Source organism: Dipodomys spectabilis, unplaced genomic scaffold, assembly GCF_019054845.1.
Source record: "Dipodomys spectabilis isolate Male_0828 unplaced genomic scaffold, ASM1905484v1 ptg000030l, whole genome shotgun sequence".
In the NCBI taxonomy this organism is placed as follows: Eukaryota; Metazoa; Chordata; class Mammalia; order Rodentia; family Heteromyidae; genus Dipodomys; species Dipodomys spectabilis.
In genome coordinates this window covers 11173405-11199702 of record NW_024870707.1, presented here as the reverse complement: position 1 = coordinate 11199702, position 26298 = coordinate 11173405, and the positions used below count along the sequence as shown (strand labels likewise).

Here is a 26298-nt window from a genome sequence, read left to right as displayed (position 1 = left end):
ATATCCAGTGGTCCAACCTAGTCAAGCTGCTCAGGACCAGGAGAATCTGGAGAAAGCCAGCCCTCCCCTCCACTTCCCACATCTACCACTGGTGTGGCTTGAACCCAGGGTCTCAGAACAATTTAGATTAGAGCCATGTTTTCTCACAAGGACTGGGTCTCTCTGCCACAGGGTCAATCAGGAAGGCCTGACCTGGCCTACTTCCCCTCCCCACTGTTTACTTCTGCAGCCCAGCAAGGGAGAGCTAAGCTGGCTATTTTTATTCCCCAAGGACAACGCGGTATGGTAAGGTCAAACCGGGCCTTGAGGTACTCCCCCCCAGTGCCTTCCCACAGAGAAGGGTAGGGATGGTAAATTCAATCTCGCCACAGCTTTGGCTTTACTGGGTTCCCACTTCAACACCTTTGCAAATGCCTCCTCCTTCTCACTGGAGCAGGCTCCTCGTAGGAAGATATTCAGTCCTTTTGCAGAGGGGCTAAATGGAGAGAGAGGGAGTGTTCCATATGCCATCTCTTTCCTTGGGAAACAGCTTTATTTACAAAACAGGTCTAAAATAACATGAAATGACAAGCCCTTGGGATGTGCAGGAGAACTGGCTCTTGGAGACCCACGTGTGACGCCCAGGCATCCAAACAAAGGGCCTAAAGGAAAGCTGGCTGTGTAAGGGAGACCTAAAATTTGAATTCCTTGTATTTCTTGCTTCCCCCACGACTGTCCTGCGGCTGGGCTTTCCGTTTCTTTTGCTACAGAAGAGAAAGAGAAAGAAACAAGTTATGGCAGGTTAATCAAATTCCAACCACTAAAACAAGAGGAGCAGCCTGACAGAAGTTGTGGGAAAAGGACTGCACACCAGATCTAGACTGTTCCCACCTCCCACTCCTACATGGATGAGCTCCTTCCCCCTCCTTTGTGCCCAGTGTCAAGTCCCTAAGAGGGAGCTAACTGGAAGATTTCTATGGATTCCAAGGCCTTAAGGAAGCCAGGGCAGCAGACATTTGAGTCCACCCTCATTCTGGCCACTAGAGGGCAAAATTCCCCTGAAAAAATGCTCTTACTCCCGGTTCCCTAGGAACACCCACCTTCTGTTTGGCAGCATGCTCAGCTACCATGTCACTGAAGTCTTCCTTCTCCACTTGAGCCTGTTGCTCCCGGACATGCTCCTCATACTTCTGGGTCATGGCCATTGGGTCCAGCTCCAACTCCTCAGGTGCCAAAGCCACTTCTACACCTTGCAGCTCAGGGGCTGGGCCCTTCCGACTCATAACCTAGAGGAGATAGCAGAGCCTGGTCATCTCCAACGCCTATCTCAAAGACACCAGATATGGTCCCCAGCCCCCAGTGCAGCTTCTTCTAAAATCCTTACCGTGGACATGTCGTAAATATGGGTTGATCCCATCATGGCTCCCCCGACAGTGGCTGTTCTCTTCTCAGGCAACACAGTGAAAAGCTGTGGTGTCTCACTTCTGCAAAGGACAATGGGGTCAAGCCCAAAGAGGGACAAAGGAGCCTCCCGAAAGAAAGCAAAAGAAACAGGTAGCATCTCCAATGAAATCCCGGGGGAGATTCTGAGATTCCTGGGGGACTCAGCCTCCACCATTCACAGAGGCTCACAAGAGAGTTGGATGGGGGGATATATGGCACTGATATCGGGGCTCCGAGCAGGAAGGGAAAGAGACTTATCTAAGTGATAGCTCTCCTCAACCAAGTTAGGGGATCAGTGAGCAGGACTCCTGTATACAAAGAAGGGCCAAAGGTCAAAGATATTAAAGTTTCCTGGAGAACTCTGATACAGAAAAAAGGTTTCAACAGCTCTTACCCCGAAGGGTGCCTGAAGTCTTAATGTATCTAGATCACACTTCCAGCCCTTCCTTCCAAGGGCACAAGAGCCCCCCACAGCCAATCTTATCAATAATTTCAAGGATTATACTGAGGACACAGTAGCAAATCTAACACGCCTTCATCTTCCATACCACACCTTCATCTTCCAGAAGAGGTGACTCTTCACAGACCCTTCACTCAAAGTCCTCTTATAATTTCTGATCATCACTGGAATAAATTCAAACGCCTTACCATGACCTAAAGTGTTCACGCTCTGGTCTTTTACCCAATCTTTCCTTACTACATTCTGTCTGCCATAGCCTTTTATTTATTTTGTGCTAGTATTGGTACTTGAACTCAGGGCCTTAAGCTCATGTTTAACTTTTTTTTTTTTTGTCAGTCATGGGCCTTGAACTCAACCTGGGCACTGCCCCTGAGTTCTTCAGCTCAAGGCGAGCACTCTTACCACTTGAGCCACAGAACCACTTCCTGTTTTCTTGTGGTTAAATGGAGGTAAGAGTCGCACAAGCTTTCCTGCCAAAGCTGGCTATGAACCATGATCCTCAGATCTCAGCTTCTTGAATAGCTATAATAACAGGCATGAGCTACCAGCGCCCGGCTCATGCTTAACTTTCTTGATCATAACCTGCATTCTACCTCTTGAACCATATTTCCAACCCCACTTTTTGCTAATTAGTTAGAGAGGGACTTTAACAGACTTTAGTGCAGGGGATGGCTTCAAACCTCAATCCAAATCTCAGACCCCTGAGCAGCTAGTATTTACAGGTATGAGCCACCAAGAACCTGGCTCACCATACTCTTCCTTTTTCTTCTGAATATGCAAAACTTGAGACTTCTATTTCCTGACAAGGGAGAGACAGGGCCTAAATTAATCTTCCTGCCTGAAATAATCAAAACATGGGCAAAAATAAATGAATCTGTGCTTTTTTTTTTTTTTGGTCAGCCATGGGGTTTGAACTCTGGGCTTGGGTGCTGTCCCTGAGCTCTTCAGCTCAAGGCAAGCACTCTACCACTTGAGCCACAGCATCACTTCCAGTTTTCTGGTGGTTAATTGGAGATAAGAGTCTCACGGACTTTCCTGCCCAGGCTGGCTTTGAACCGTGATCCATAGATCTCAGCCTCCTGAGTAGCTAGGATTACAGGCATGAGCCACCAGCACCCAGCTGAATCAGTGCTTTTCAAAACACTGGACAAGAGGCAAGGAAGGACAGTGGTTTCTGCAAGACAGGAAGCAAATGAGGTGAGCCTTCCAATTGCCCAGCATACCACATAGAGTTTTCTGGCCATAACCAGGAGGCCAACCCATATAGAGCTGAGAGGACTCCATGAGTTGGGTAGAATAGAGAAAGTTCAGAGTGCACAAGACACAAAGAACTCAAGACCCACAGAAGGTCCTCCTCAGATACTCACGGGGAAAAAAGAAAAAGATAAAAGGACTTTTGAGTTCAAGCCCCAGGATCAACAGACACACACACACACCAGCATAAGTTGGGGGCCTGGCTCAAATGATAGAATACTTGCCTAGCAAAATGCAAAACCTTGAATTCAAACCCCTAGCCTGTCCTTCCTATCCCAAAAAGAACAAAGTAGTAGTGAACAGTCAAAAAAAGTCAAAAAACTAGTCCCAATCAGGCACTAGTAGCTCATGCCTGTAATACTAGCTACTAAGGAGGCTGAGATATGACGATCACAATTCAAAGCCAGTCTCAGCAATAAATTACCAAAGAAGCTGGGAACAGCACCCAGGCCCTGAGTTCAAATAACAGGACCAGAAAAAAAAATGGGAGGAGAGAAATAAAGCTCTTAATACTATTAAGAGTTACATAACATTTAAAGATAGACCATGATAAAGATGGATACTATAAAAACTAAAGAAAACACTAAAACAAGAAAAAAAACAGAGTTAATAAGCCAACAAAGGAGATAGAATGGAATCATATATAAAATGTTCAGTGTAAACATACACCAATCAGGCACTAATAGCTCACACTATAATCCTAGCCACTCAGGAGACTAAGATCTGAGGACCACACTTCAAAGCCAGCCTGGGCAAAAAAGTCCCTGAGACTCTTATCTCTAATTAAGCACCAAAAAGCCTAAAATGGAACTGTGACTCAAGTGATGGAGCTTTAACCTTGAGCACAAAAGCCCAGGGACAGGGGCTGGGAAGGTGGCTCAGTGGTAGAGTGCTTGCCTTGCATGCCTGAGGCCCTGGGTTCGATTCCTCAGCACTACATAAGCAAAAAGAAAAAAGCCGGAAGTGGTGCTGTGGCTCAAGTGGTAGAGTGCTAGCCTTGAGCTGAAGAGCTGAAGGGCAGTGCCCAGGCCTAGAGTTCAGACCCCAAACAAAAAAGGGACAGCGCGCGCGCGCGCGCACACACACACACACACACACACACACACACACACACGAGTTTAATAATACAAAAAGTGGTTAAGAAAATACAGAGAGGGGCTGTGAAGGTGGCTCAGTGGTAGAGCGCTTGCCTTGCATGCATGATGCCCTGGGTTCGATTCCTCAGCACCACATAAGCAAAAAGAAAAAAAGCTAGAAGTGGCCCTGTGGCTCAAGTGGTAGAGTGCTAGCCTTGAGCTGAAGAGCTGAGGGACAGCGCCCAGACCCAGAGTTCAGGCCCCACGACCGGACCAAAAAAAAAAAAAAAAGAAAATACAGAGAGACAGCCAGGTGCTGGTGGCTCACACCTGTAATCCTAGCTGCTCAGGTGGCTGAGATCTGAGAATCCTGGTTCAAAGCCAGCCCGGGCAGGAAAGTCTGTGAGACTCTTATCTCCAATAAACCACTAGAAAACCAGAAGTGGTGCTGTGGCTCAAGCGGTAGAGCACTGGCCTTGAGCTGAAGAGCTGAGGGACAGTGCCCAGGCCCAGACAAAAAACAAAAAAGAAAATACACAGAGAGAGAGAGGGAGGGAGAGAGAGAGAGAAAGAGAGAGATCAAAGAACAGAATGGACAAATAGGTCACTTCATGATAACAGGGTCAATTCATGAAGACTTAATCCCACATTCTATGTACCTAAAAATAGTTACCAAATCCATGACTATGCAAACGAAGCCCTTCTCAGTGCCTTTGCACTGGCTTGCACTTACTATCCCTTCTGCTGAGGTAACATGTGTCTGGCTCATTCTTACCATTCCAGCCCAACTCAAACACCTTCTTCTCAAGGAGGCTTTCAAAGACTTCCCCATTACCTTCCTCCCTGTATTCCTCATTCAGTCCCTCTGCTCCATCATCCTTGTCCACACCTGACATTACCCTGTTCTAATTACCCACTTACCTTATCTAGTTTTCATTGCTGACTTCCCACTGGCACAGAGTTGCTAGTTAATAATTACTAAGAAAGCAAAAATGGGCTGAGGCTGCAGATCAGTAGGACAATGCTGACTGAACGTGCCCCAAGCCCTAGGTTCAGTCCCTACTATTACCAACTAAAAAAAACAAGTAAAATTGTTAAACATAGAAACAATGAAGTTCTGATAAAAGGGGGGGGGGGGATCAGCTGTCAACCTAGAGGCTGAAGGCAAGTAAAGTCCTCCCCTCATGGCCTGCCTAGTTCCCTCACCCATCCATGGCCTCCTCAATCTTCTTCTTCCTCAGCTCAATGAGTTCAGGGGTCTCCATTCCTGCTGGCACTGACGAGAATCCTCCAGGAGTGATGAGACCACTGTGAACACAGAGAAGAATAAGCTCTGGAGCAAAGACAAGGCCCCTACACACACATACAGACAGACACACAGCACGGTTAGGGCAGGCGCGCTTCAGCCCCCACCTGTCTGCAGGTGTAATAAAGCCGGTCTCATCAGGTTTGTCTTCATCACTTTCCTCCTCTTCCTCTTCTTCTGAGGACTCTTCATCAGATGGCTCCAGTTCTCCCCAAGGAGTCCGATCAATCTCTTCTTCTTCAGTTTTGGTCTGAAGATCATGCATTCATTTAGCAAACATTTACTAAGTATCTATTAGATGCCAAGCTTTTGTAACCAAAGGGATGGAAGGGTAAAACACAACAATCCCTACTTGTTATTTAGAGCTCCTATTCTACAGGAAAGATACATCACATATTAGAAAAATGCACCCTCTTTTTCAGACTGAAGTTTCAGAAAGCCCAACTCCCTAATAATGAAGCTATGTGACCTTCATGAGATTAAGTAACACCCAGTTCACCTGTACACCCGTACCTGAAATTCAGCAGCATTGGTTCCAAACACATCTCCATAAAGAGGTTTCCCAGTCTCATCTACTGGGGGTTTGCCCCAGCCACCAGCATGGTACCCAAAGGAACAGCTCTGCAGGAGAAAGAGGTGAAACAGTTCCACTCTTCAGCTCGAGAAGAACATGAAGCCCTAGCGAACAATCCTGCTCCAAAATACAGAACTCACACTTGAGAACTCTGGAAATTATGACTGCTGAACAGAGCAAAATGTTATAAGGCACTAGGAGGCAAAATGATAAGCACCAAAACTCTGGAGGCAGTAGAATGAGGGAACAAGAGACAGAGTGTGCAAATGCTAATAACCCCATCCGTCAGTAGTTTGTGCTGCCTAAAACCAAAACAAGGACTTTAAAAACCAAGATTTTAACTTGCTCCTGATTTTTCTTAATTTTGGAAAAGCTGCCTCATTAGCATCTACCTCACTTAAAGGACAGAAATTTTTATCAGAATTTTAGCAATACCAGTTTCCATCTGTTGGCTGTTAATACTTCTTAACACTTTTATTCAGAGGTAATAACTTTCAGGCTGGAAGCAGTGCTCCAGTGATATAATAGCCAGCCAAGCAAGCAAGCAATTGAGCCAAAAGCAAGGCTCTGAGTTCAAGACCCACTACCAGCATAAAACCAGACCTCCTGCTCCCCATTAGCTTTCTTACTCAAGGTCGGCACTCTAACCACTTGAGCCACATCTCTGTTTCTGGTTTTATGCTGGCTAATTGAAGATAAGAAGAGTCTTATGGGCCTTTCTGTCCAGGCTAGCTTCAAACTATGATCCTCAGATCCCAGCCACCAGAGTAGAAAGGATTACAGACATGATCTACTAGCACCTGGCTGAAGAAATAAATGTTTTTGCCATTCTTATGATAAAATTATTTGCCTACTCATACATATCATTAGACAGCTGTCTAGAAATACATGTATTTGTTATTAAATGTAGAGGATTTGGGGGGGAAGAGGTTGAACTCAGGACTTCAGACTTGCTAGGAAGATGATCTACCACTTGAACCATACCCCTAGCCCACTTTTTGCTTTAGTTATTTTTCTCTGATAGAGTCTCACATTTATGCCCAGGGCTGACCTCAAACCACAATCCTCCTATCTTATACCTCCTGAGTAGCTGGGATTTACAGAGGCATGTCCCACCATGTCCAGCCTAGTGGTTGATGGGATCTCAATAACTTTTTGCCCATGTTGGCCACAATCCTATCTCACCTCCCAAAAAGATGATACAACATATAAATAGGCACCATCAAGCCCACCTGGTTATTTTTGGTCAAGTTGTGGGTGAATTGTCATCAACTTTGAATCTTACCAGCTTTTTTAAAAAAGTAAAGATGTTATGATTATTGTAACTATTTTTAAATCAGGACAGAAATTGAAAAGATAAAATTACCCTCTGGTTAAAAAGCAGAGGCAGCCAACCATAGAAGAAAGCATAATACTCACCTCAGGGATGGGCGAGTTCAGCCCAGGGATTTTCAGGTTGGGATAGGAAGGGGGTGGTCCGTATCTCTGCATGGCGATCAGCCATGGGGGAGGAACCTTGTGGGCATTCTGCAGTAAACAGAGAATAAGACATCACTCATGTAGCCCATCCTGTCTCTCACTTCTGCCCCAATTCCCACCCTTTTCCAAGCTTCCCTGCCAGCTAACCAATACTCACTGGTCCTACTGGCATCCCCAAGGAAATCCTCAGCTCATCAGACAGATCTCCAGGCTTCTTCTCCTTCAGTCGTGTCTCAAACTCCTTCCCCTGAGGAAAAAGCACAATCTGCTGTATTGGGGAAGCCAGACAGGCAGAGAGCTCAATGGCATGAGAACACAGAAGAGAAGTCCTAACCCCTATCAGATACAAAATCCCAAGAGGACAACCTGGCTGCCTCCCACTTGGATCCCGGCTAGAGTACAGGAAAGAATAAGGCCAGCCTCTGTGCTACCACTAACCCACTGAGAACAGGGCCAATGACAGCACCTACTTTCTCACCTATCAAATGAGGGCACTGGACAGGACAGGATACCACCAAGCTCTTTCCACTTCATACATCCCATGATACCATGCTGTCTAACATTGCAAGGATCATAATAAAACTTTCCTCCCACTCCTAATATTAAATGTTCCTGTAAAACACCTGTCATTTTGACACTTGGTTCCTAAACCCAACCAAACTATTATAAGTCCGAAGACATAGTCAGCATGTTTCCTCTGAAAAAGGACTTCATTTAAAAATTTTAGCTGGCACCAGTGGCTCACACCTGTCATCCTAGCTACTAAAGAGGCTGAGATCAGAGGATCGCAGTTTGAAGTTAGCCTGGGCAGCAAAGTCCTTGAGACTCTTGTCTCCAATTAATCACAGAAAAAACTGGAAAGTGGTGCTGTGACTCAAATGGTAGAGTGCTAGCTTTGAGTAAAAGGAGCTTAGGGACAGAACCCAGAGCCAGAGTTCAAGGCCCAGGACTAGCAAAAATAATAAGTAAACAAATAATTTATTTCAGCCTCCATTATATCCAAGAGTAGTAAGCCCACTATTTTAAGAATGGGGGCCACATACTAGCTTTAAAAGCCTTCTTATCAACAGTTCCACGGTCATGACCAGACTCAGCCCTGCGACCCCCCAGACCCCATCACAAACCTCATAGTACAAGTCTCCATGGATGGTCAGCTTTGGCTTGGTCTGCCATTTAAAGAAAGCATCGTGAAGTTTCTGGTAGTCAATGTCAATCTTTCCCATCTTGGGCCGAACCTTCTCTCGCATTTTTGACTTCATGGTCTTCTGTTCTTCCTGTGAAAAATGTAATACAAGTTAACAGACATTCGCCAAACTTTTACTAGTCGATCTGTCTCTGAACTCCCAAGAGATTAAAAGGAAATCTCATTTTTATTTCCCCCGAAAGTCATTAAAATCCATCCTGCTCAAGACTCTCCAAATGATAGAATATGATGAACGAGAGGTACAACTCGTGGTAGGGCACATAGTTGGCATCCCAAAACCAGTGTCATAATCCATGCTGTACATAAAATAGATTACTTATACAAAATCAGTCTAAGGGCTCTATGTCCTTGAGACTTGAACTCAGGGCCTGCACACTGTGCCTGAGATTTTTTGCTTAAAGCCACAGCTCCACTTCCAGCTTTTTGGTCGTGAATTGGAGGTATAAGTCTCAAAGACTTTCCTGGGCTGGCTTCAAACTGCAATCCTCAAATATCAGCCTCCTGAATAGTGAGGATTATAGGTATGAATCACTGGCACCCAGCTAACTAGTACTTAAAAGTATTTAACTAAACCCTTTAAACTTAGTAAGTTAAACAACCACTATGAATCTCTAGCCACCAGTGCACCAGAGAAAGGAATCCCCATGTGAGTTGGCCAAGCACAGGTAGAGAGGAGAGTGGAGGAGGAAAACAGCTACTCAGGACCAGAGGACTCAGCACGAGGTAGAAGAGATCTCTCCCTTTCCTGCATCTTTCTCCTCCTGCTTCCTGCCAAATGCCCCACAGAGTATAGTTCTAAACTGAAGAAGAGTAACAAGTACTTGGGAGTTTTAGGGAGAGCCAATTCAAATTTTGCACCAAGCTGCCAGGAAGAGCATGGGTGCTGCACCCCCACCAGGCCTCACCTTCTCCTGGAGGGCCTCCCGCATCTCCTGGATGCCTGTGCGTTTGATGAAGTCTGGCAGCTCAAAGGGGGGCTTTTCAATGCCCCGTTTGCCCTGCAAGTACTTGCGCTTAAAACACCAGTGGCGGGGCACAGGCACAGAGTTCCGGGTAGCCTTGAGGTGAACCAACAGCTTTGGGTCCTGTGCTGTTACATCATGCATCTCCACGACATCAGGCCGAGCCACCAGCTGGAAAACAAGACATGACTTTAGAAATGCCTGATTCTCTTTTCCCCAGAGGACCCAGTATCTTGCCCAAGTCTCCACCAAAGTTGACCCATCGTTGGGTCCAAGAGCACCTCACATGAGCTCCCAGCTAGACTCCAGGGCCTGGGCCATCTCAGGTCTTACCTGTTTCAGTTCAGCCACAGTAAAGCGATTCATTCGGCGCAACTTCTTTTTGGACAGCTTAGGGGCCTCTGGCTTCTTTTCCTAAGATAGAAAGATCATCTCTTCAGAGCAGGACTCAGCTAGGAATCAAATTACCCAGGCCACCCCAACACTTAAGCCACAAAGGTCCTGCAAGGTTTCATCACAGTTCCCCACAAGAGGCACCTCAGCCACCCGTGCCCAAGATCACTGTTTGCAGCCATAAGGAGGCGAGCCTGACCTGTTCGTCATCACTGCTGTCATCATCGCTGTCCTTGTGCTCCTCCTCAAAGCCCTTCTTCTTGGGGACTGTAGAATTCTCCATTTTGTCCAGTTTCTCTGGCTCCTTCTCTTTCTCCTTCTTCACGTCATCAGTGAGCTGAGGAGGCAGATCATGGGGAAACCCCAGAACTTTTTAGTCCCTCCCCTCATTTCTAACCCCTGTGCTAAAATGCAACACTGTCTCCAAGCCTGACCCACCATTCCCCTATTGAGTTTGGCCCCACTCAAAACATGCCGCTCCTTTTACCTTGAAAGCCTCAAAAATCCTCTTGAAGAAGATAAAGTTGGGCTCATAGATCTCAGGTTCTTCAGTCACATACTCAATCTCCACATCAGCGGCTGGAGAGTCAGAACCTCGGGACCGGGAGGAGTCCTTCTCTCGGTCTCCAGAGCTCTCAGAGGATGCAGCCCGCACCCTCTGGGGCTTTTTCTTCTTCTTCCGATTCCTACGCTTCCGGTTTTTCTGTCAAGGCAAAGAAAAACTACGTGGATCAAAGAACCCAAGCTGCATATCTGATTGACCTGTCTGTATGCCCTAACGACAGTTCAGCACTGTCTTCCCCTGAGGAGGCAGTCTCGTGAAGCATCTATGAAGAAACCGTGGAGGCAGGCTCTGAAGTTCTGCCTCTGGAGTTCACTAGTACCTTTGGCTAAGTGATTATACTCTCAGAACTTCAGCTTTTTCAACTGTAAAATCAGTGTGCAGAAGAGATTGATACCTGCAAGATGCTAAGGATAGGATTGGGCACAAATATCATAATTACTACTTACTGACCACTTATAATTAGCTACTTTAATCCCACCCTTCCAAACCAGCTCCATCATGTACCTCCTTTTTAGACATAGACATCGTGTCCTCCTCAGTCTCTGATGCTGACTGGCCCAGGGACGACCGATTGTCTGTTTCCATTTCCTCTTCCTCTGTCAGAGAAGAAGGTAGCAATCAAGTGTCCTCACAGTGCCCCTTCCCTGCTCACAGGAACTTCACAATAACTTCTCTTTGCCAAGAGCTGGTTGCTCTCTAGACCCTTCTCAGGGAAGGCATGAAGGAATGAGGATGCAGCCCAGGCTTCCAGCTCTGAGGCTGCAACTTCGGACACACCAACACTCACCCTGCTGAGAGTTCATCTCTTCTTGGCGACTCTCCTTCAGCTGCAAGATCTTCTCCAAAGCTTGGGGGATCTTGGGGCCCACAGAAGGATCATCCATCTGCCAGAGACAACCCAGTCAAAGGGGCTGAGTCACAGTACACTTTCTTTTCTTATTTTTCATTATGTTTTTTAAATTGTGAAAATACTGTACAGAAGGTTACAATTACATGAGCAAGGTAATGAGTCTATTTCTTATCAAGCGTTGTTGTCTCCTCCTTTGTTTCCCCTTACCATCCCTTCCCATCCCCCGCCCCCCAGTACACTTTCTAATCCAATTCTAACCTTCCTGTTCTATTATAAAAATTGCCAGTCCTTTTTTTTTTTTTCCGTCAGTCATGGGGCTTGAACTTTGGGCTTGGGCACTGTCCCTGTGCTCTTCAGCTCAAAGTGAGCGCTCTACCTCTTGAGCCACAGCGCCACTTCCGGTTTTCTAGTGGTTTATTGGAGATAAAAGTCTCATGGACTTTTCTACCCGGGCTGGCTTTGAATCATGATCCTCAGATCTCTGCCTCCTGAGTAGCTAGGATTATAGGTGTGAGCCACTGTCGCCCAGCTTTAAAAATTGCCAGTCTTGACAGACATAGCACAAATGAAGGGGGAAGAACCAAATGAACTCAATGAGGTTCTGCATCCCCCAAAGATTACCCCAAATTCAGTTCAAATTCAGAGGGATCTCTCTCAGGTCCCTCTGCTCTATAGTATAGGTATTTTCATTAAGAATGGCTTTCCCATGAAGCTGGGAATGTGGCTTAGTGGTAGAGTGCTTGCCTAGCATGTATAAAACCCTGGGCTCGACTCCTCAGTACCATATAAGCAGAAAAAGCCAGAAGTGACACTGTGGCTCAAGTGGTAGAGTGCTAACCTTGAGCAAAAGAAGCTCAGGGACAATGCCCAGGCTGAGTTCAAGCCCCAAAACTGACCAAAAAAAAAAAAAGGCTTCACATACTTACTTAATGGGAAAGACCCTTAAGAATTTTAAATTGAGCTGGGCACTGGTGGCTCATGCCTGTAATCCTAGCTACTCAGGAGGCTGAAATCTGTGGATCACAGTTCAAAGCCAGCCTGGGCGGGAAAGTCCGTGAGACTTTTTTTTTTTTTTTTTTTGGTCCGGTCGTGGAGCCTGAACTCTGGGCCTGGGCGCTGTCCCTCAGCTTTTCAGCTCAAGGCTAGTGCTCTACCACTTGAGCCACAGCGCCACTTCCGGCTTTTTGCTTATGTGGTGCTGAGGAATCGAACCCAGGGCCTCATGCATGCAAGGCAAGCACTCTACCACTGAGCCACCTTCCCAGCCCGTCCGTGAGACTCTTATCTCCAATAAACCACTAGAAATCCAGAAGTGGCGCTTGTGGCTCAAGCGGTAGCCTTGAGCTGAAGAGCACTGGGGCAGCGCCCAAGCCCAGAGCCAGAGTTCAAGCCCCACGACTGACCAAAAAGAAAAAAAGAATTTTAAGTTGTTGCTGGAGGCTGGTGGCTCATGCCTATAATCCCAGCCACTCAGGAAGCTGAGATCTGAGGAACATGGTTCAAAGCCAGCCTGGGCAGAAAAGTATATGAGATTCTTTTTTTTTCTTTTTTTTGGGTCCAGTCATGGGGCCTGAACTCTGGGCCTGGGCGCTGTCCCTCAGCTCTTCAGCTCAAGGCTAATGCCCTACCACTTGAGCTACAGCGCCACTTCCGGCTTTTTTCTTTCTTTTTTTTTTTTTTGTCAGTTGTGGGGCTTGAACTCTGGGCCTGGGCACTGTCCCTCAGCTCTTCAGCTCAAGGCGAGTGCTCTACCACTTGAGCTACAGCGCCACTTCCGGTTTTCTGTTGGTTTATTGGAGATAGGAGTCTCACAGTCTTTCTTACCCGGGCTGGCTTTGAACCACGATCCTCAGATCTCAGCCTCCTGAGTAGCTAGGATTACAGGCGTGAGCCACCAGCGCCCAGCTCCGGCTTTTTTCTTATGTGGTGCTGAGGAATCGAACCCAGGGCCTCAGGCATGCAAGGCAAGCGCACTACCACTGAGCCACCTTCCCAGCCCTGTATGAGATTCTTATCTCCACCACTAGAAAGCTGGAAATGGTGCTGTGGCTCAAGTCGTAGAGCACTAGCTTTGAGCTGAAGAGCTAAAGGACAGAGCCCAGGCCGAGTTCAAGCCCCACAACCAACAAAAAAAAAAAAAATTTAAGTTGTTCCCAAACCCTCCAAATTTTCTCAGACTCTTCTATTCTTGTCTTTCTTTTTTTTTTAGGTCCCAGCCCAGGACTCAAACTCAATACCTGATGCTTTTGCTCATTGGCTAGCATTCTCCCAACTGAGCCAAGCCTCCAACCCCTCTGAGACACTTCTAATATACTGACAATGTTTGCTTCCAATCAACTACACCCTTCCTTACACCCGTCCTTCCTAGGGAGGAGGCAATCATCAATCTCAGGCTGGGGATGTAGCTCAGCAGTAGAGAGCTTGCGTAGCACGTATCCTAGATTCTAACTCTAGCCTACACACACAAAGAAATCATCACTCACCTCTCTGTTCTCATCTCCAGGAGGTGGCGGGGGACCACGAGGCCGGGGAACAGGGACGCCCATGGGCAAAACAGTGGCAGCAGGACCCACTGGGCCTACTGGAGCAGCTACTGTGAAAAGGAAGAAGTCCAATGTCAAAAGAGACAAAACACTCCATTAAAAACAATTACCTCCCCAACTATCACCAAGATCAAACAAAACAAAAAACAAAATAACAAGTTGCCTTCTTTGCTAATCATCAATGTGCTAGCTTTAGGGCAGGCAATGATAGGAATAGAGTCTAAGGATACTCCACCCAAATTCACTCAATTGTACATTTATTGTATGTGAACTTTTAGTTGTTTGTTTTTGTTTTTTTTGGTCAGTCGTGGGACTTGAACTCTGGGCCTGGGCCCTGTCCCTCAGCTCTTCAGCTCAAGGCGAGCACTCTACCACTTGAGCTACAGCGCTACTTCCTAGTTATTTTTTTTACTGAGGCTTGAAATCAGGGCCTGGGAACTGTCCCTGAGCTTTTCCACTCAAGGCTGGTGCTCTACTACTTGAGCCACAGCTCCATATTTGGATTTTTTTTCTGCCCCGGCTAGCTTCAAACCTGGATCCTCAGATCTCAACCTTCTAGCTAGTAGTAGTACACATGGGAATGAGACAGCAACTCCTGACTGTATGAACTCAAGTTCTTAATATAAAAGTAGCAAGGTACTAACATACAACCTACTAAATCTGTACTAAATCATCTCTATACCACTTATAATACCCAACATGTTATATAAATAGCTGCTCTACTGTTTTAGAGAATGATAGGAAAAAAAAAAACCTAGCCAGGCACCAATGGCTCACACCTGTAATCCTAGCTACTCAGGAGGCTGAGATCTGAGGTGATATCAGTTCAAAGCCAGACCAGAGAAGGAACCTCTGTGTGGCACTGTGGCTCAAGTGGTAGAGCGCTAGCCTTGAGCTGAAGAGCTGAGGGACTGCATCTAGGCCCAGAGTTCAAGCCCCACAACTGACAAAAAAAAAACTACATGTACAATGCAAATGCAATGTAGAAGCAACTGATACAAAGGACCTACTGTACTTAAAATTTTTTAACTGGACAGTAGTAGCTCACGCCACAATCCCAGCTACTTGGTAGGCCAAGAGTGGGAGGTTCGTAGTTAAGGCCAGGCCCGGCAGTAAAGTTCACAGTATTCTTGTTTTGCTGTGCTAGTACCAGGACTGGAATTCAGGGCCTCTTGTCTCACTCCACTCTGCATTTTTGTTCACAGCTGGTTCACGTGAGCCACACCTTTAGCCCACCCAGCTTTTGGCTAGTTAACTAAAGATAAAATCTCAGACTTTTCTGCTCAGGCTGACCTCAAACCTCAATCTTGACATCTCAGTCTCCTAAATAGCTAGGCTTACAGGCAAGAGCCACTGACACCTGATTTAAGACCCCTTCAAGAGGTGGGCATAACCGCTGATGGGAATACAAACTAGCACAACCACACTGGAAAGCGGTCTGAAGGTTCCTCAAAAAATTAAACATAGGGTTGAGAATGTGGCTTAGTGGTATGAAGCCCTAGGTTCCGTTCCCCAGTACCACATAAACAGAAAAAGCTGGAAATGGCACTGTGGCTCAAGTGGTAGAGTACTAGTCTTGAGCAAAAAAAGCTCAAGGACAGTGCCTAGACCCTAACTTAAAGCCCCAGGACTGGAAAAAATATATGTAATAATAATAAATAAACATACTCCTTAGCCAGGCACTGGTGGCTCACGCCCGTAATCCTAGCTACTCAGGAGGCTGAGATCTGAGAATCACAGTTCAAAGCCAGCCCAGGCAGGAAAGACCATGAGACTCCTATCTCTAATAAACCACCAGAAAACCAGAAGTGGCGCTGTAGCTCAAGTGGTAGAGCGCTTGCCTTGAGCTGAAGAGCTGAAGGACAGTGCCCAGGCCCAGAGTTCAAGCCCCATGACCGACAAATAAAAATAAAAATAAATAAACATACACCTTCTCTACAACCCAGTCCTACACTCCTAGGTATGACCCTGAGTGTCATGAACCACCATATGACAAGGACACCTGCACATCCATGTTCAATGCCACACTATTCACAATAGCCAAAAATATGGAAACAACCCAGCTGCCCCATAATAGATGAGTGGATGCAAATACTGTGGTACCTCCATACAACAGAATTTTACACAGCCCTTAGAAAGAATAAAATAATGTCATTTGCAGGGAAATAGATGGAACTAGAACAAATCATGTTAAGTGAGGTAAGCCAAGATTAGAGAGACAAACAGCACATGTTCTCTCTGATATGCAGAAGTTAAGATCTAAAATACAAGGGAAGCCAGGCGCCATTGGCTCACGCCTATAATCCTAGCTACTCAGGAGGCCAAGATCTGAGGATCAAGGTTCAAAGCCAGCCTGGGCAGAAAAGTCCCCGAGACATTTTATTTCCAATTAACGACTCCAAAATTTAACAAGTTGCTGGGTGCTGGTGGCTCACACCTATAATCCTAGCTACTAAGGAGGCTGAAATCTGAGGATTACAGTTCAAAGCCTACCCGGACAGAAAAGTCCCTGAGACTCTTACCTCCAATAAACCACCAGAAAACCGAAGGGGCACTATAGCTCAAGTGGTGGAGCACACTAGCCTTGAACTGAAGAGCTAAGGGACAGTGCCCAGGCCCAGAGTTCAATCCCCATGACCGACAAAAAGAAAAAAAAAGGGAGGGGGGGGCTGGGAAGGTGGCTCAGTGGTAGAGCGCTTGCCTTGCATGCATGAGGCCCTGGGTTCGATTCCTCAGCACCACATAAGCAAAAAGAAAAAAGCCGGAAGTGGCACTGTGGCTCAAGTGGTAGAGCGCTAGCCTTGAACTGAAGAGCTGAGGGACAGTGCCCAGGCCCAGAGTTCAGGCCCCACGACCGGACCCAAGGAAAATAAAAAACAAAAAAACACAATGGCACTTTGGTTCAAGTGGCAGATCTAGTGAGCACAAAAAGGCTCAGGGATAGGACCCAGGCCCTGAGTTCAAGCCCCACAACTGACAAAAGAAAATACAACTGAAGGTATGACTCAGTGGTAAGAGTTCTTGCCTAAAGTTAAGGACCTAAGTTCAAATCCCAGTACTGTCAAAAAAAGTTTCTAACAAGTTAAGAATATAGTTGAATGTTAAGCACATGCTTAGCATACTCAAGGCCCTAAGTTCAGTACTCAGCACCGAGAAAACTTTTAAAATAAGTTTCTTGTTCTCTTCTCTCCTCTTCTCTTCTCCAGGGTCTTACCTCGTGGACCCAAAGGAGTACGAACAGCAATCTGACCCATGTCTTGTGGGGGCCGAGGGACTGGGGTGCCCATCTTGGCAATCTCCTGCTGCCGCTCCTGCTCCAGTAGCACAGCTGCCTGTAGGAGAAAAATGGGAGCAGAAACAGACAATCCATTTGGCAACAGCCCCTAGCAAATATACTCTCTCAGCCAAATAATAAGCGCAAGGAAAATAATCAGAAACCACCCAGGTACACATCTCCTCCATCCCACTTTCAGGCTACTGATCAAACCAGAGAAGCCCCTCTTTCTCATCATGACCGAAAATCCCTGGAAATATGACCAAGGGAAACCCCTTGAAAATTTCTGGTTCCTAGAAGAGAATTTACTGTTAAGCTAAATGCTGCTTTCTTACTTTTCTTGCTTTTATTTATTTGTTTTTATTTATTTATTTATCTCTTGGAAGCTGGTCCTGGAGGCTTGAATTCAGGGTTTGGATGTTTTTTCCTGAGCTTCTTTTGCTCAAGACTAGTGCTCTCCCACTTGAACCACACCTCTACTTCTGGCTTTTTCTTGGGTCGTTTATTGGAGATAAAAGAGTCTCACGGACTTTCCTGCCCAAGCTGGCTTTAAACCGCAACCCTCAGATCTCAGCCTCCTGAGTAGCTAGGTTTACAGGCATGAGCCACTGGCGCCTGACTGCTTCCTTCTATTTTTCGGTAAGTTTTCTTCTATTTAAAAAGAACTATGAATTATTTTCCTATAGTTACTCTGACATTTGCCACAATCAAGGCAAAGCCAGTATTTCATACATTTTTTTCCATATACGCTGTTTTTTTTGTTTTTGGGTCCGGTCGTGGGGCCTGAACTCTGGGCCTGGGCACTGTCCCTCAGCTCTTCAGCTCAAGGCTAGCGCTCTACCACTTGAGCCACAGCGTCACTTCCGGCTTTTTTCTTTTTGCTTATGTGGTGCTGAGGAATCGAACCCAGGGCCTCAGGCATGCAAGGCAAGCGCTTTAACCACTGAGCCACCTTCTCCATATATGCTGTTTTTAATGTTTGTTTTCTAATACTTATGAACAACTCAATGGGTAACAACTGACATAGTTCAATGTGGGACAGAACACTTTTACATCATTCCCAAACTTATCCTCATCATACTTAGTCTAAATCTAATACAAATCACAAAATACCCCCAGAAGCCTCTTCAAGGTACCTAAAACTAACAGGAGTCAGCAAACATTTTTTGTAATGGGCCATTTTTTTTATAATATGGAGCTATATATCCTTGGTTTGAGTTGTGATTTTTGTTGTTTGTTTGTTTTGTTTAATCACAACTCTTTAAAAATATAAATACTATTTTTAGTTTATAGGACATAAAAAAGACTACAGCCTATATGTAGTCTGCTAACCTCTTGACTAGGAAAAATAAGATTCTTTTTTTTTTTTTTTTGGTTGGTCATGGGGCTTGAACTCTGGGCCTGGGCGCTGTCCCTCAGCTCTTCAGCTCAAGGCGAGCGCTCTACCACTCGAGCTACAGCGCCATTTCCAGTTTTCTGGTGGTTTACTGGAGATAGGAGTCTCACAGTCTCTCCTGCCCGGGCTGGCTTTGAACTGCGATCCTCAGATCTCAGCCTGCTGAGTAGCTAGGATTACAGGCGTGAGCCACCAGCGCCTGGCAAAAATAAGATTCTTTCGGACATACTGGAGCTTAGCTGGGGATAACTTAGCCACCAAGAAAAAACTTGAAATAATGCATCTGTTTTGGACCCTAATCACTGTTAAGTGACATCCTATGGAGAGGACTATGAGGTCAAAAAGTTAGGGGGAAGGGCATTACCCACTTCTGCTGCTCCAAAAGCTCATGTTCCTTCAATGAATGATCTCCCTGCTTAAAATTAAAACAAGCTCATACCAGAACCAAGATGACCCAAGCCAATCTGCCACAACTCTAACTTCCTGGTGTCCTCTTCTAGCATAAAATCTATGTTCAACTCTTTGCTCGCGATCTTCCTAAAAGCCTTGACTCCAGGATCCAGCTCTCTGAGGCTCTATCTACCTGTTCACGACCTAATAAGGCTCAGGTGCAGGCTTCTACCTGTTTGGCACGTTCCTCTTGCTGCATCAGTAGAGCTGCCTGCTGCTGGGCCAACTTCAGACGCTCCTCCTCTGACAGTGCCACGGGTTCACCCACACGGAGAGGAGGTGGGGGTCCCAAATTTGGCGGGTGAGCCATAGGAAAGCCAAGGCCAAGCCCTGGTGGAGGTGGTGGGGGTGGTGGAGGAGGCTGCAGAGGGGGAAGTCCCATGGGTGGTGGTGGCATGGGAATCCCAGAGAGCTGTGGAAAAAATATGACCATCAACTAGGATGCATTTACCTATTTGTTCTGCAAACACTTCCTGGGGATCTAGCAAATAAGCCATGTACTGAAATGCAAAGCCAAATGAACATAATTCCATAATGCCCCATAACAATAACAAGGAAAGAGAATGTTGACTTTGGGATACCAACCAAAGAAAACTATCAGTTCTTTCCACAGAAAATTATCATGAACACATATTTTGCATTCAATTTCAAGAGGCTTAGTGGCACCTCTAAAAACCATCACAGGTTAAGAATGTGGCTTAGGTATGCTTGCCTAGAATGCATGAAGCCCTGGGTTCCATTCCTCAGTACCACATCAACAGAAAAAGCCAGAAGTGGCACTGTGGCTCAAGTGATAGAGTAACAGCATTGAGCAAAAGAAGCTCAGGGACAGTGCCCGGGCCCTGACTTCAAGCCCCATAACTGGCAAGAAAATAAATAAATAAATAATAAAAATTATCACACACAGACCAATGAAACCCTGGTTAATCACTGCTTTGGAGAAACAGAATTAAATTTGAGGTACAACCAAAGAAAGTTATTAATTCTCTCCCAAAAAAACTACCCTGAGCATGTATTTCACATTCAATTTTTTTTTTTTGGGGGGGGGGGTCGGTCGTGGGGCCTGAACTCTGTCTCTCAGCTCCTCAGCTCAAAGGCTAGTGCTCTACCACTTGAGTCACAGTGCCACTTCCAGTTTTTTCTGCTTATGTAGTGCTGAGGAAGCAAACCCAGGGCCTCATGCATGCAAGGCAACCACTCTACCACTGAGCCACCTTCCCAGCCCTCACGTTCAATTTTAGAAGGCTCAGTGCACCTCTAAAAACCATCACATAAAGAGATCAATGTATCCCAAGTCAGTGACTGCTTTGGAGAAAGAAAATAAGATCTAGAATCAGAAAAGATAAGGAGGGGGGCTGGGAAGATGGCTCAGTGGTAGAGCACTTGCCTTGCATGCATGAGGCCCTGGGTTCAATTCCTCAGCACCACATAAGCAAAAAGGAAAAAAAAAAAAGCCGGAAGTGGCTCAAGTGGTAGAGCGCTAGCCTTGAGCTAAAGAGCTGAGGGACAGCACCCAGGCCTAGAGTTCAGGCCCCACAACCGGACCCAAAAAAAAGAGCTTAGGGAAAGCACCCAAAGCCAGAGTTCAAGCCCCAGAATTGGCAAAAAGTGAAAATTTTAAAAGACTGCTGGCACTGGTGACTCATGTCTATAATCCTAGCTACTCAGGAGGCTGAGATCTGAGGATCACAGTTCAAAGCCAGCCTGGGCAGGAAAGTCTGAGATTCTTATCTCCAATTAACCACCAGAAAACCAGAAGTGGGCTATGGCTCAAGTGGTAGCACACTGGTCTTGAGCTGAAGAGCTCGGGGACAGCATCCAGACCCAGAGTTCAAGACCCATGATGGACCAAGAAAAAAAAAAGTAATGAGCACCCAATCCTGTCATTGCAAGACCTCCCTGCCCCATCTACTAGTTGTCACCCCACTACAGTGCATGTGAGAGGAGGGACTACTCTGACCAGAACAGATTCTGTAATGTAGAACAACTCCCTACAAAAGGCCAATAAACACATGAGGAAATGCTCAACATCCTTGGCTATAAAGGAAAAGCAAACCAAACGACATTGAGATTCCATCTCATCACCATTAAGATTGGATGGTGAATTGGTTTTTTTGGGTTTTTGGGGGTTTTTTTTGTTTTTTTTTTTTCGGTCATGGGTCCTGAACTCGGCTTAGTTGCATGCTGTCCCTTAGCTCTTCAGCTCAAGGCTAGTGCTCTGCCACTTGAGCCACAGGGCCATTTCCAGCTTTTTCTACACATGTGATACTGAGGAATCAAACCCAGGGCCTCATGCATGCAAGGCAAGCACTCTACCACTAAGCCACCTTCCCAGCCCCAACACTAAGAATTTGAACAATACCAAATGCTGGCAGAGGAAAGGGGAGGGGATAAACCCTACTGCACTGCAGGTGGGAATGTATGCTAGTACACTCACTCTGGAGGGCAGTTTGGAGATTCTTCCAAAAACTAAAATAGAACTACCCTATGATCTGATCAAGCCATACCATTATTGGGCATCAACTCAGAACATCATAATTCATGATATAGTAAAAATGCTTGCACATCCATGTTCACTGCTGCACTATTCATAATAGCCCAAGTTATGAAAACAGCCCAGATGCCCTCCAATAAATGAGTGGATCAAAAAATAGTGGTAATAATGCACAATGGAATTTTACTCATCCACCAGAAAGAATATTGTATCATTTTCAGGGAAATGAATATACTCAAAACAAATTATGTTAAGTGAAGTAAGCCAACTCAGAGAGACAAGTGATATGTGTTTTCACTCCTATATGAAAGCTAGATCTAAAATACAACTAAACATGATAACTTATACAGAGTTTTATGTATTTACACACAAAACAAACTGACAAAAGGAAGATATACAAATTTGAGGAATCCAAAGGCTTACATCTTCTGAACATCAATAAAATATGTTATTAATGAAAACAAATTCTAAGAAATGGAAACTGGAGGGGGGGATTTTTCTTCTTTTTGGGGTGTGGGTAAAGGAGGGGCACAAGTGGAAGAAAGAAGAACAGATAAATGCACTCATTGTATTCAGTATACACTATGTAAACAACTGAACTATGTAACTTGTGTGTAGGGATGGGAGGCGGAAAAAATGGGAAAAAGCAAAGAAAGGGGTGCCCAAGCAGCACTGTACAAATGACTTACGAAATCGTAACTCCTTTGTACAACTCCTTAAAAATAACAATTAAAAAAAGGAGAGGGGCTGGGTATATAGCTTGGTAGAGTGCTTGCCTAGCATGCATGAAGTCCTCAGTTCGATTTCTCAATACTGCATAAACAGAAAAACCCGAGAGTGGCTCTGTGGTTCAGGTGGTAGAGCACCCGCCTTGAGCAAAAGAAGCTCAGGGGCAGTGCCTAGGTCCTGAGTTCAAGCCCCAAGACTGGCAAGAAAAAAAAAAAAAGTAGAACTTTCTTACCTGTGCTGACATGGGAGGGGGAGCAGATTTGTCCCCATCCTCCCCTCTCAAAACTGGCCGATTCAGCACGATGCCAGTCTGCAAAAGAAAAAAAGTCCTACAGGAGCTGTTCCACTAAACGATCTTCTCTCCTATTTATTCACCGGGGGGGGGGGGGGGGGGGGGGAAGGAACACAAACAATATGGGCAGTAGCGCTTTCAACAAAGCAGGCAAAAAAAGCAAGAGCACAGAAAAAGTCAGGTGGCCGACTACAGCGGAAACACACAAAAGCACGACAAAAGCACGAAGATCCAGCTGTACGAGGTCTTGCAGGCCTCCAAGCGCTCTGCTATCCAGGAGTGCCGCAACCACTCACCTGGCGAGTGTAGGACTGCAGCCGCTCTACCAGCTCCTCCCGACTCCCTGTGGAGCGAAGCACACGATCAATGTGGGGACGAGCCAAACTGGGGTAGAGCGGCCAGGGCAGGGCAGGGCAGGCCTCAGCGGCGCGCCACTGCCATTCCGCCCCCCCACTCCTCCGTGTCACCCGGGTAACCAGGCTCCGCTTCTCCACTGGCCTGTCCGTCCCGTCTTGACTTCCCATGCTACTCACCCTGGATCGGAGCTCCGATCTCTGCCAGTTTGGCTTGAAGTTCCTGGGCAGCCCAAGCGCCATAGTGGCCCGGAGGTGGAGGCGGCGGCAACTGCAATTCCCCTTTGGGAGGCTCAGGATGCTCGGCCGCCATCTTAGCCACAGGAAGGCGCGCGACCAACCCGGAAGCTCGAGCCAGTCTCTGGGCCTACTGCCCGGAACTTCCGATAGCGTTGTAGCCAAGTCCTCTCTGTGATTGGAAGGCAGTTTAGATTGGCACCGCCTCCTGCTGTCTTCCGGAAGACATGATTCGCCGTGGAAGCGCCGTAGACGGATCTGGCCGCGAAGCCTTCTGGGAATTGTAGGACGCGAGTCACCGTCTACACGGGCCCAAATTCCCGAGAACCAATTTACGCTACTGCCCCCGTGAACACTGGTGGCGGAGTAGGACTGGCTGCGTGGAGAGCCGCCCTCAAAGCGTGCTTCCTTTGTCTCAGTCTCACCTGCACGAGCCTAGACTCGGTCTTCCTGCCCGACACCCTGGTCCAGCGAGAGACTCGGACGTTTAGATCCCCTGGGAGCCCTGGAGGTTTTTGCTGAGAACGGGGGGGGGGGGGGGGGGGGGGGGGGGGTCGAAAAGATTCGATGGCCGCTGTTTGCAGGCGCCAGGCAGGAGGTGGGGGCGGATGCCTCTGATAAAACAGTGTCTGATTGTCTGCCTGCCCACCCCCGACCCAAGCAAGGATGAATGGGTGAAAGGGGATCGGAGCCGGGAAAGGAACGGCCCCGCCAGGCTGAGCTCCAGCTGCCGACCTGGGGGAAGGGCGACATTAAAGCCAGCCTTTCCCCCCCCACCCCCCCTTCAGGCTGAAATGTGCTCTCCTCTTTTCCGTTTCCGAATTTCCTCCCCATATACAATTTTCCACCTTTTTGTTTTAAAGACAAGATGTTTAACCCAAGCTGGCCTCCAACTGGCGATCCTTCTGCCTCAGCCTCCCAGTGCTGGGATTACAAGTGTGCCTCACCATGTCAGGCTTTCTTTTTAATTCTTTCTTGCCATCGCCAAACCCCAAAATGGGGCCAGGCCCTTTTTTCTGTCTCACAGTACTAAGACGAGCTTAATAAAGGATTAATGTTAAAAATAAAAAATGCACCTACAAGAGAAGGTGCAGGATTTGTATCTGTGTGTGTGTGTGTGTATGAGAGAGAGAGAGACCAGTACTGGGGTTTGAATTCAGAGCCTGGGCACTGTCCCTTAGCTTATTCCCTCAAAGGTAGCGCCCTAGCACTTGAGCCACCTTTCCACTATTGGCTTTTTGGTGATAGATAACTGGAGATAGGAGTCTTATTATGGACTTCCCTGCCTGATTTGGCTTCAAACTGCAGATCCTCAGATTTCAGCCTCCTGAGTAGCTAACATTACAGGTGTAAGCCACTGGCACCCAGACTTTTTTCTTTCTTTCTTCCTTTCTTCCTTCCTTTCTTTCTTTTTCTTTCTTTTTTTTTTTTTTTGCTTGAAAATAATCTCAGGATTAATAATCTCTGAGGTGACTCGTTTGTGGATGTGTACTTTGCATTAGCGAAAGGAAAACAAATTTAATGGTCTGATTTTTTTTTTTCCCCCACACCTTCCCTTCAAATCTTTTCTCTGGCCAACTCCATCTCACCATCTACTCTCAATGAAGAAATAACTGGGAGCATCAAGGGGGACAAAATGGGCACCAGATGCAGGGAAGGTGAGATTTGACAAAGCAAAGAAAAAAACCAGCCAAGGCCGGCTCCCCGCCCTAGCCAGGAATGGGAAGTTCTCTTCATCCCTTCTCAGCCTGTTCCCCCTTCCAGCACCTTCACAACCCCAGGGTCCTCCTGTCACTCCCAATGTGGGAAAGCTAGGAAGGGCAGCAGCACAGAAGGAAGAGCAGTGGTGTCTCCAGCATGTCAGCCCACTCAGGCAGAACCATTCCTAATCCAAAGGAAGGTTCTTTTTTGCTGTCTGTAACCTGAGAGCCAAGAGTAGGTCATCTGAGGCTGGAGGCCCCAGTGTGTAGGGGGAGAGAGAGAAGGGGAAGAAAGGGCAGGGTCTCTTAAGGCAGGATAAACTCACAGCTGATAAGTGAGAGGTTAGTGTAGGTAGGACCAAAAAGGGGTCTGATTTTATCACAAGAACCCCGGGATTCAGGAAGGGTGGCCTCCCCCTCCAATTGTACAGAGGGGAAAGATAAAAAGCAATGAGAAACTAACATGAGTAAGGGGCCAAACTGGGGCAACAAGCAGTTCTCCTGACACAGAATCCACATTGGCTTCTTAGCAAGTATCCTTGCATCCTCCCTGGTCCCAGCTTTGGGTGACTACCCAGCTCCAGGATGCTTAACTTACCTGGCCCAGAGTAAAGGAGAAAGCAGGTGCCCAGCAAGCCACAGAATCTAATGTTTGATGCCTGAGATACCAGAGATACTGCTGCCCCGTGTCCAGGGGTAAAGGTAAGGACTAAAACAGATCCTTCCCAAGTAGAGCAGCCCCAGGACAGCTGCCCAATTCCAAGCTAGAAACAACCAACCGGGCTCAGGAAGTTGCCCTTTGATCCTGGGGCATAATAGCAGGCTCAGGATTGAACTGGGGTCCTCTAGCTTTTGGTACAGGCTGCCTCCTGGGCAGCAACCTAGTAGGCTGAAAGTTTTATTAGGAATGGATGAGGCACAGGGAGCTGGGACTAGAGACAGGCTGGAAGGGCAGGGTGGAGAGGACAGATGTGAGGAGACAGGGTAGAAGTGGGAAGTGAAGGGGAGGAGTAAGCCAGCTTGCAAGATACAGGTCCTCAGTCTAAGCCAATCACCCCCAGCCCCTGGATGTCCAGCTGGGCCCAAGATGCTTGATAATTCCAGAGTACTCAGACACCTTCCCAGACTCAGTTTCCCCTCTTGACAGAACAAGGGAGACACTTCTAAAAGGTGACAGTGGTTAAGATGCTTGTAACCAAAGATGCCACCTAGAGAGCCCTCGCCCGACGCCCACCAGCCATGGAATCCTCCTTCCCGTCTCCTCTCCCCCTCCTCTGAGCAGCCC

General features: G+C 46.8%; 1 protein-coding gene across 1 annotated transcript; it reads right to left on the bottom strand.

Moving 5' to 3' along the window:
- Positions 1-513: 513 nt before the first annotated feature.
- Positions 514-23412, bottom strand: Sf3b2 (splicing factor 3b subunit 2). The gene is made up of 21 exons (XM_042675949.1): positions 23257-23412; positions 23020-23066; positions 22664-22741; positions 19381-19620; positions 17303-17420; positions 14029-14138; positions 11483-11579; positions 11200-11291; positions 10618-10833; positions 10330-10467; positions 10071-10151; positions 9681-9908; positions 8696-8845; positions 7729-7818; positions 7512-7619; positions 6032-6139; positions 5626-5768; positions 5419-5520; positions 1364-1463; positions 1080-1265; positions 514-743 (listed from the first exon to the last, which is right to left on the bottom strand). The coding sequence occupies exons 1-21, from the start codon at positions 23387-23389 to the stop codon at positions 672-674; spliced, it is 2637 nt and encodes an 878-aa protein (XP_042531883.1). The 5' UTR covers positions 23390-23412; the 3' UTR covers positions 514-671.
- Between the last annotated feature and the right edge of the window lie 2886 nt (positions 23413-26298).

What these genes read in the sequence shown, in the direction of transcription:
- Sf3b2 (XM_042675949.1), bottom strand. Translation starts at nt 23,389, where the DNA reads ATGGCGGCCGAGCATCCTGAGCCTCCCAAAGGGGAATTGCAGTTGCCG. An exon ending in TGTCTATGTCTAAAAAGGAG is followed by an intron (nt 10,834 to 11,199) that starts GTACATGATGGA and finishes TTGCCTTGACAG; the next exon opens with AAAAACCGGAAGCGTAGGAA. An exon ending in CTGTGGCTGAACTGAAACAG is followed by an intron (nt 9,909 to 10,070) that starts GTAAGACCTGAG and finishes CTTGTTTTCCAG; the next exon opens with CTGGTGGCTCGGCCTGATGT.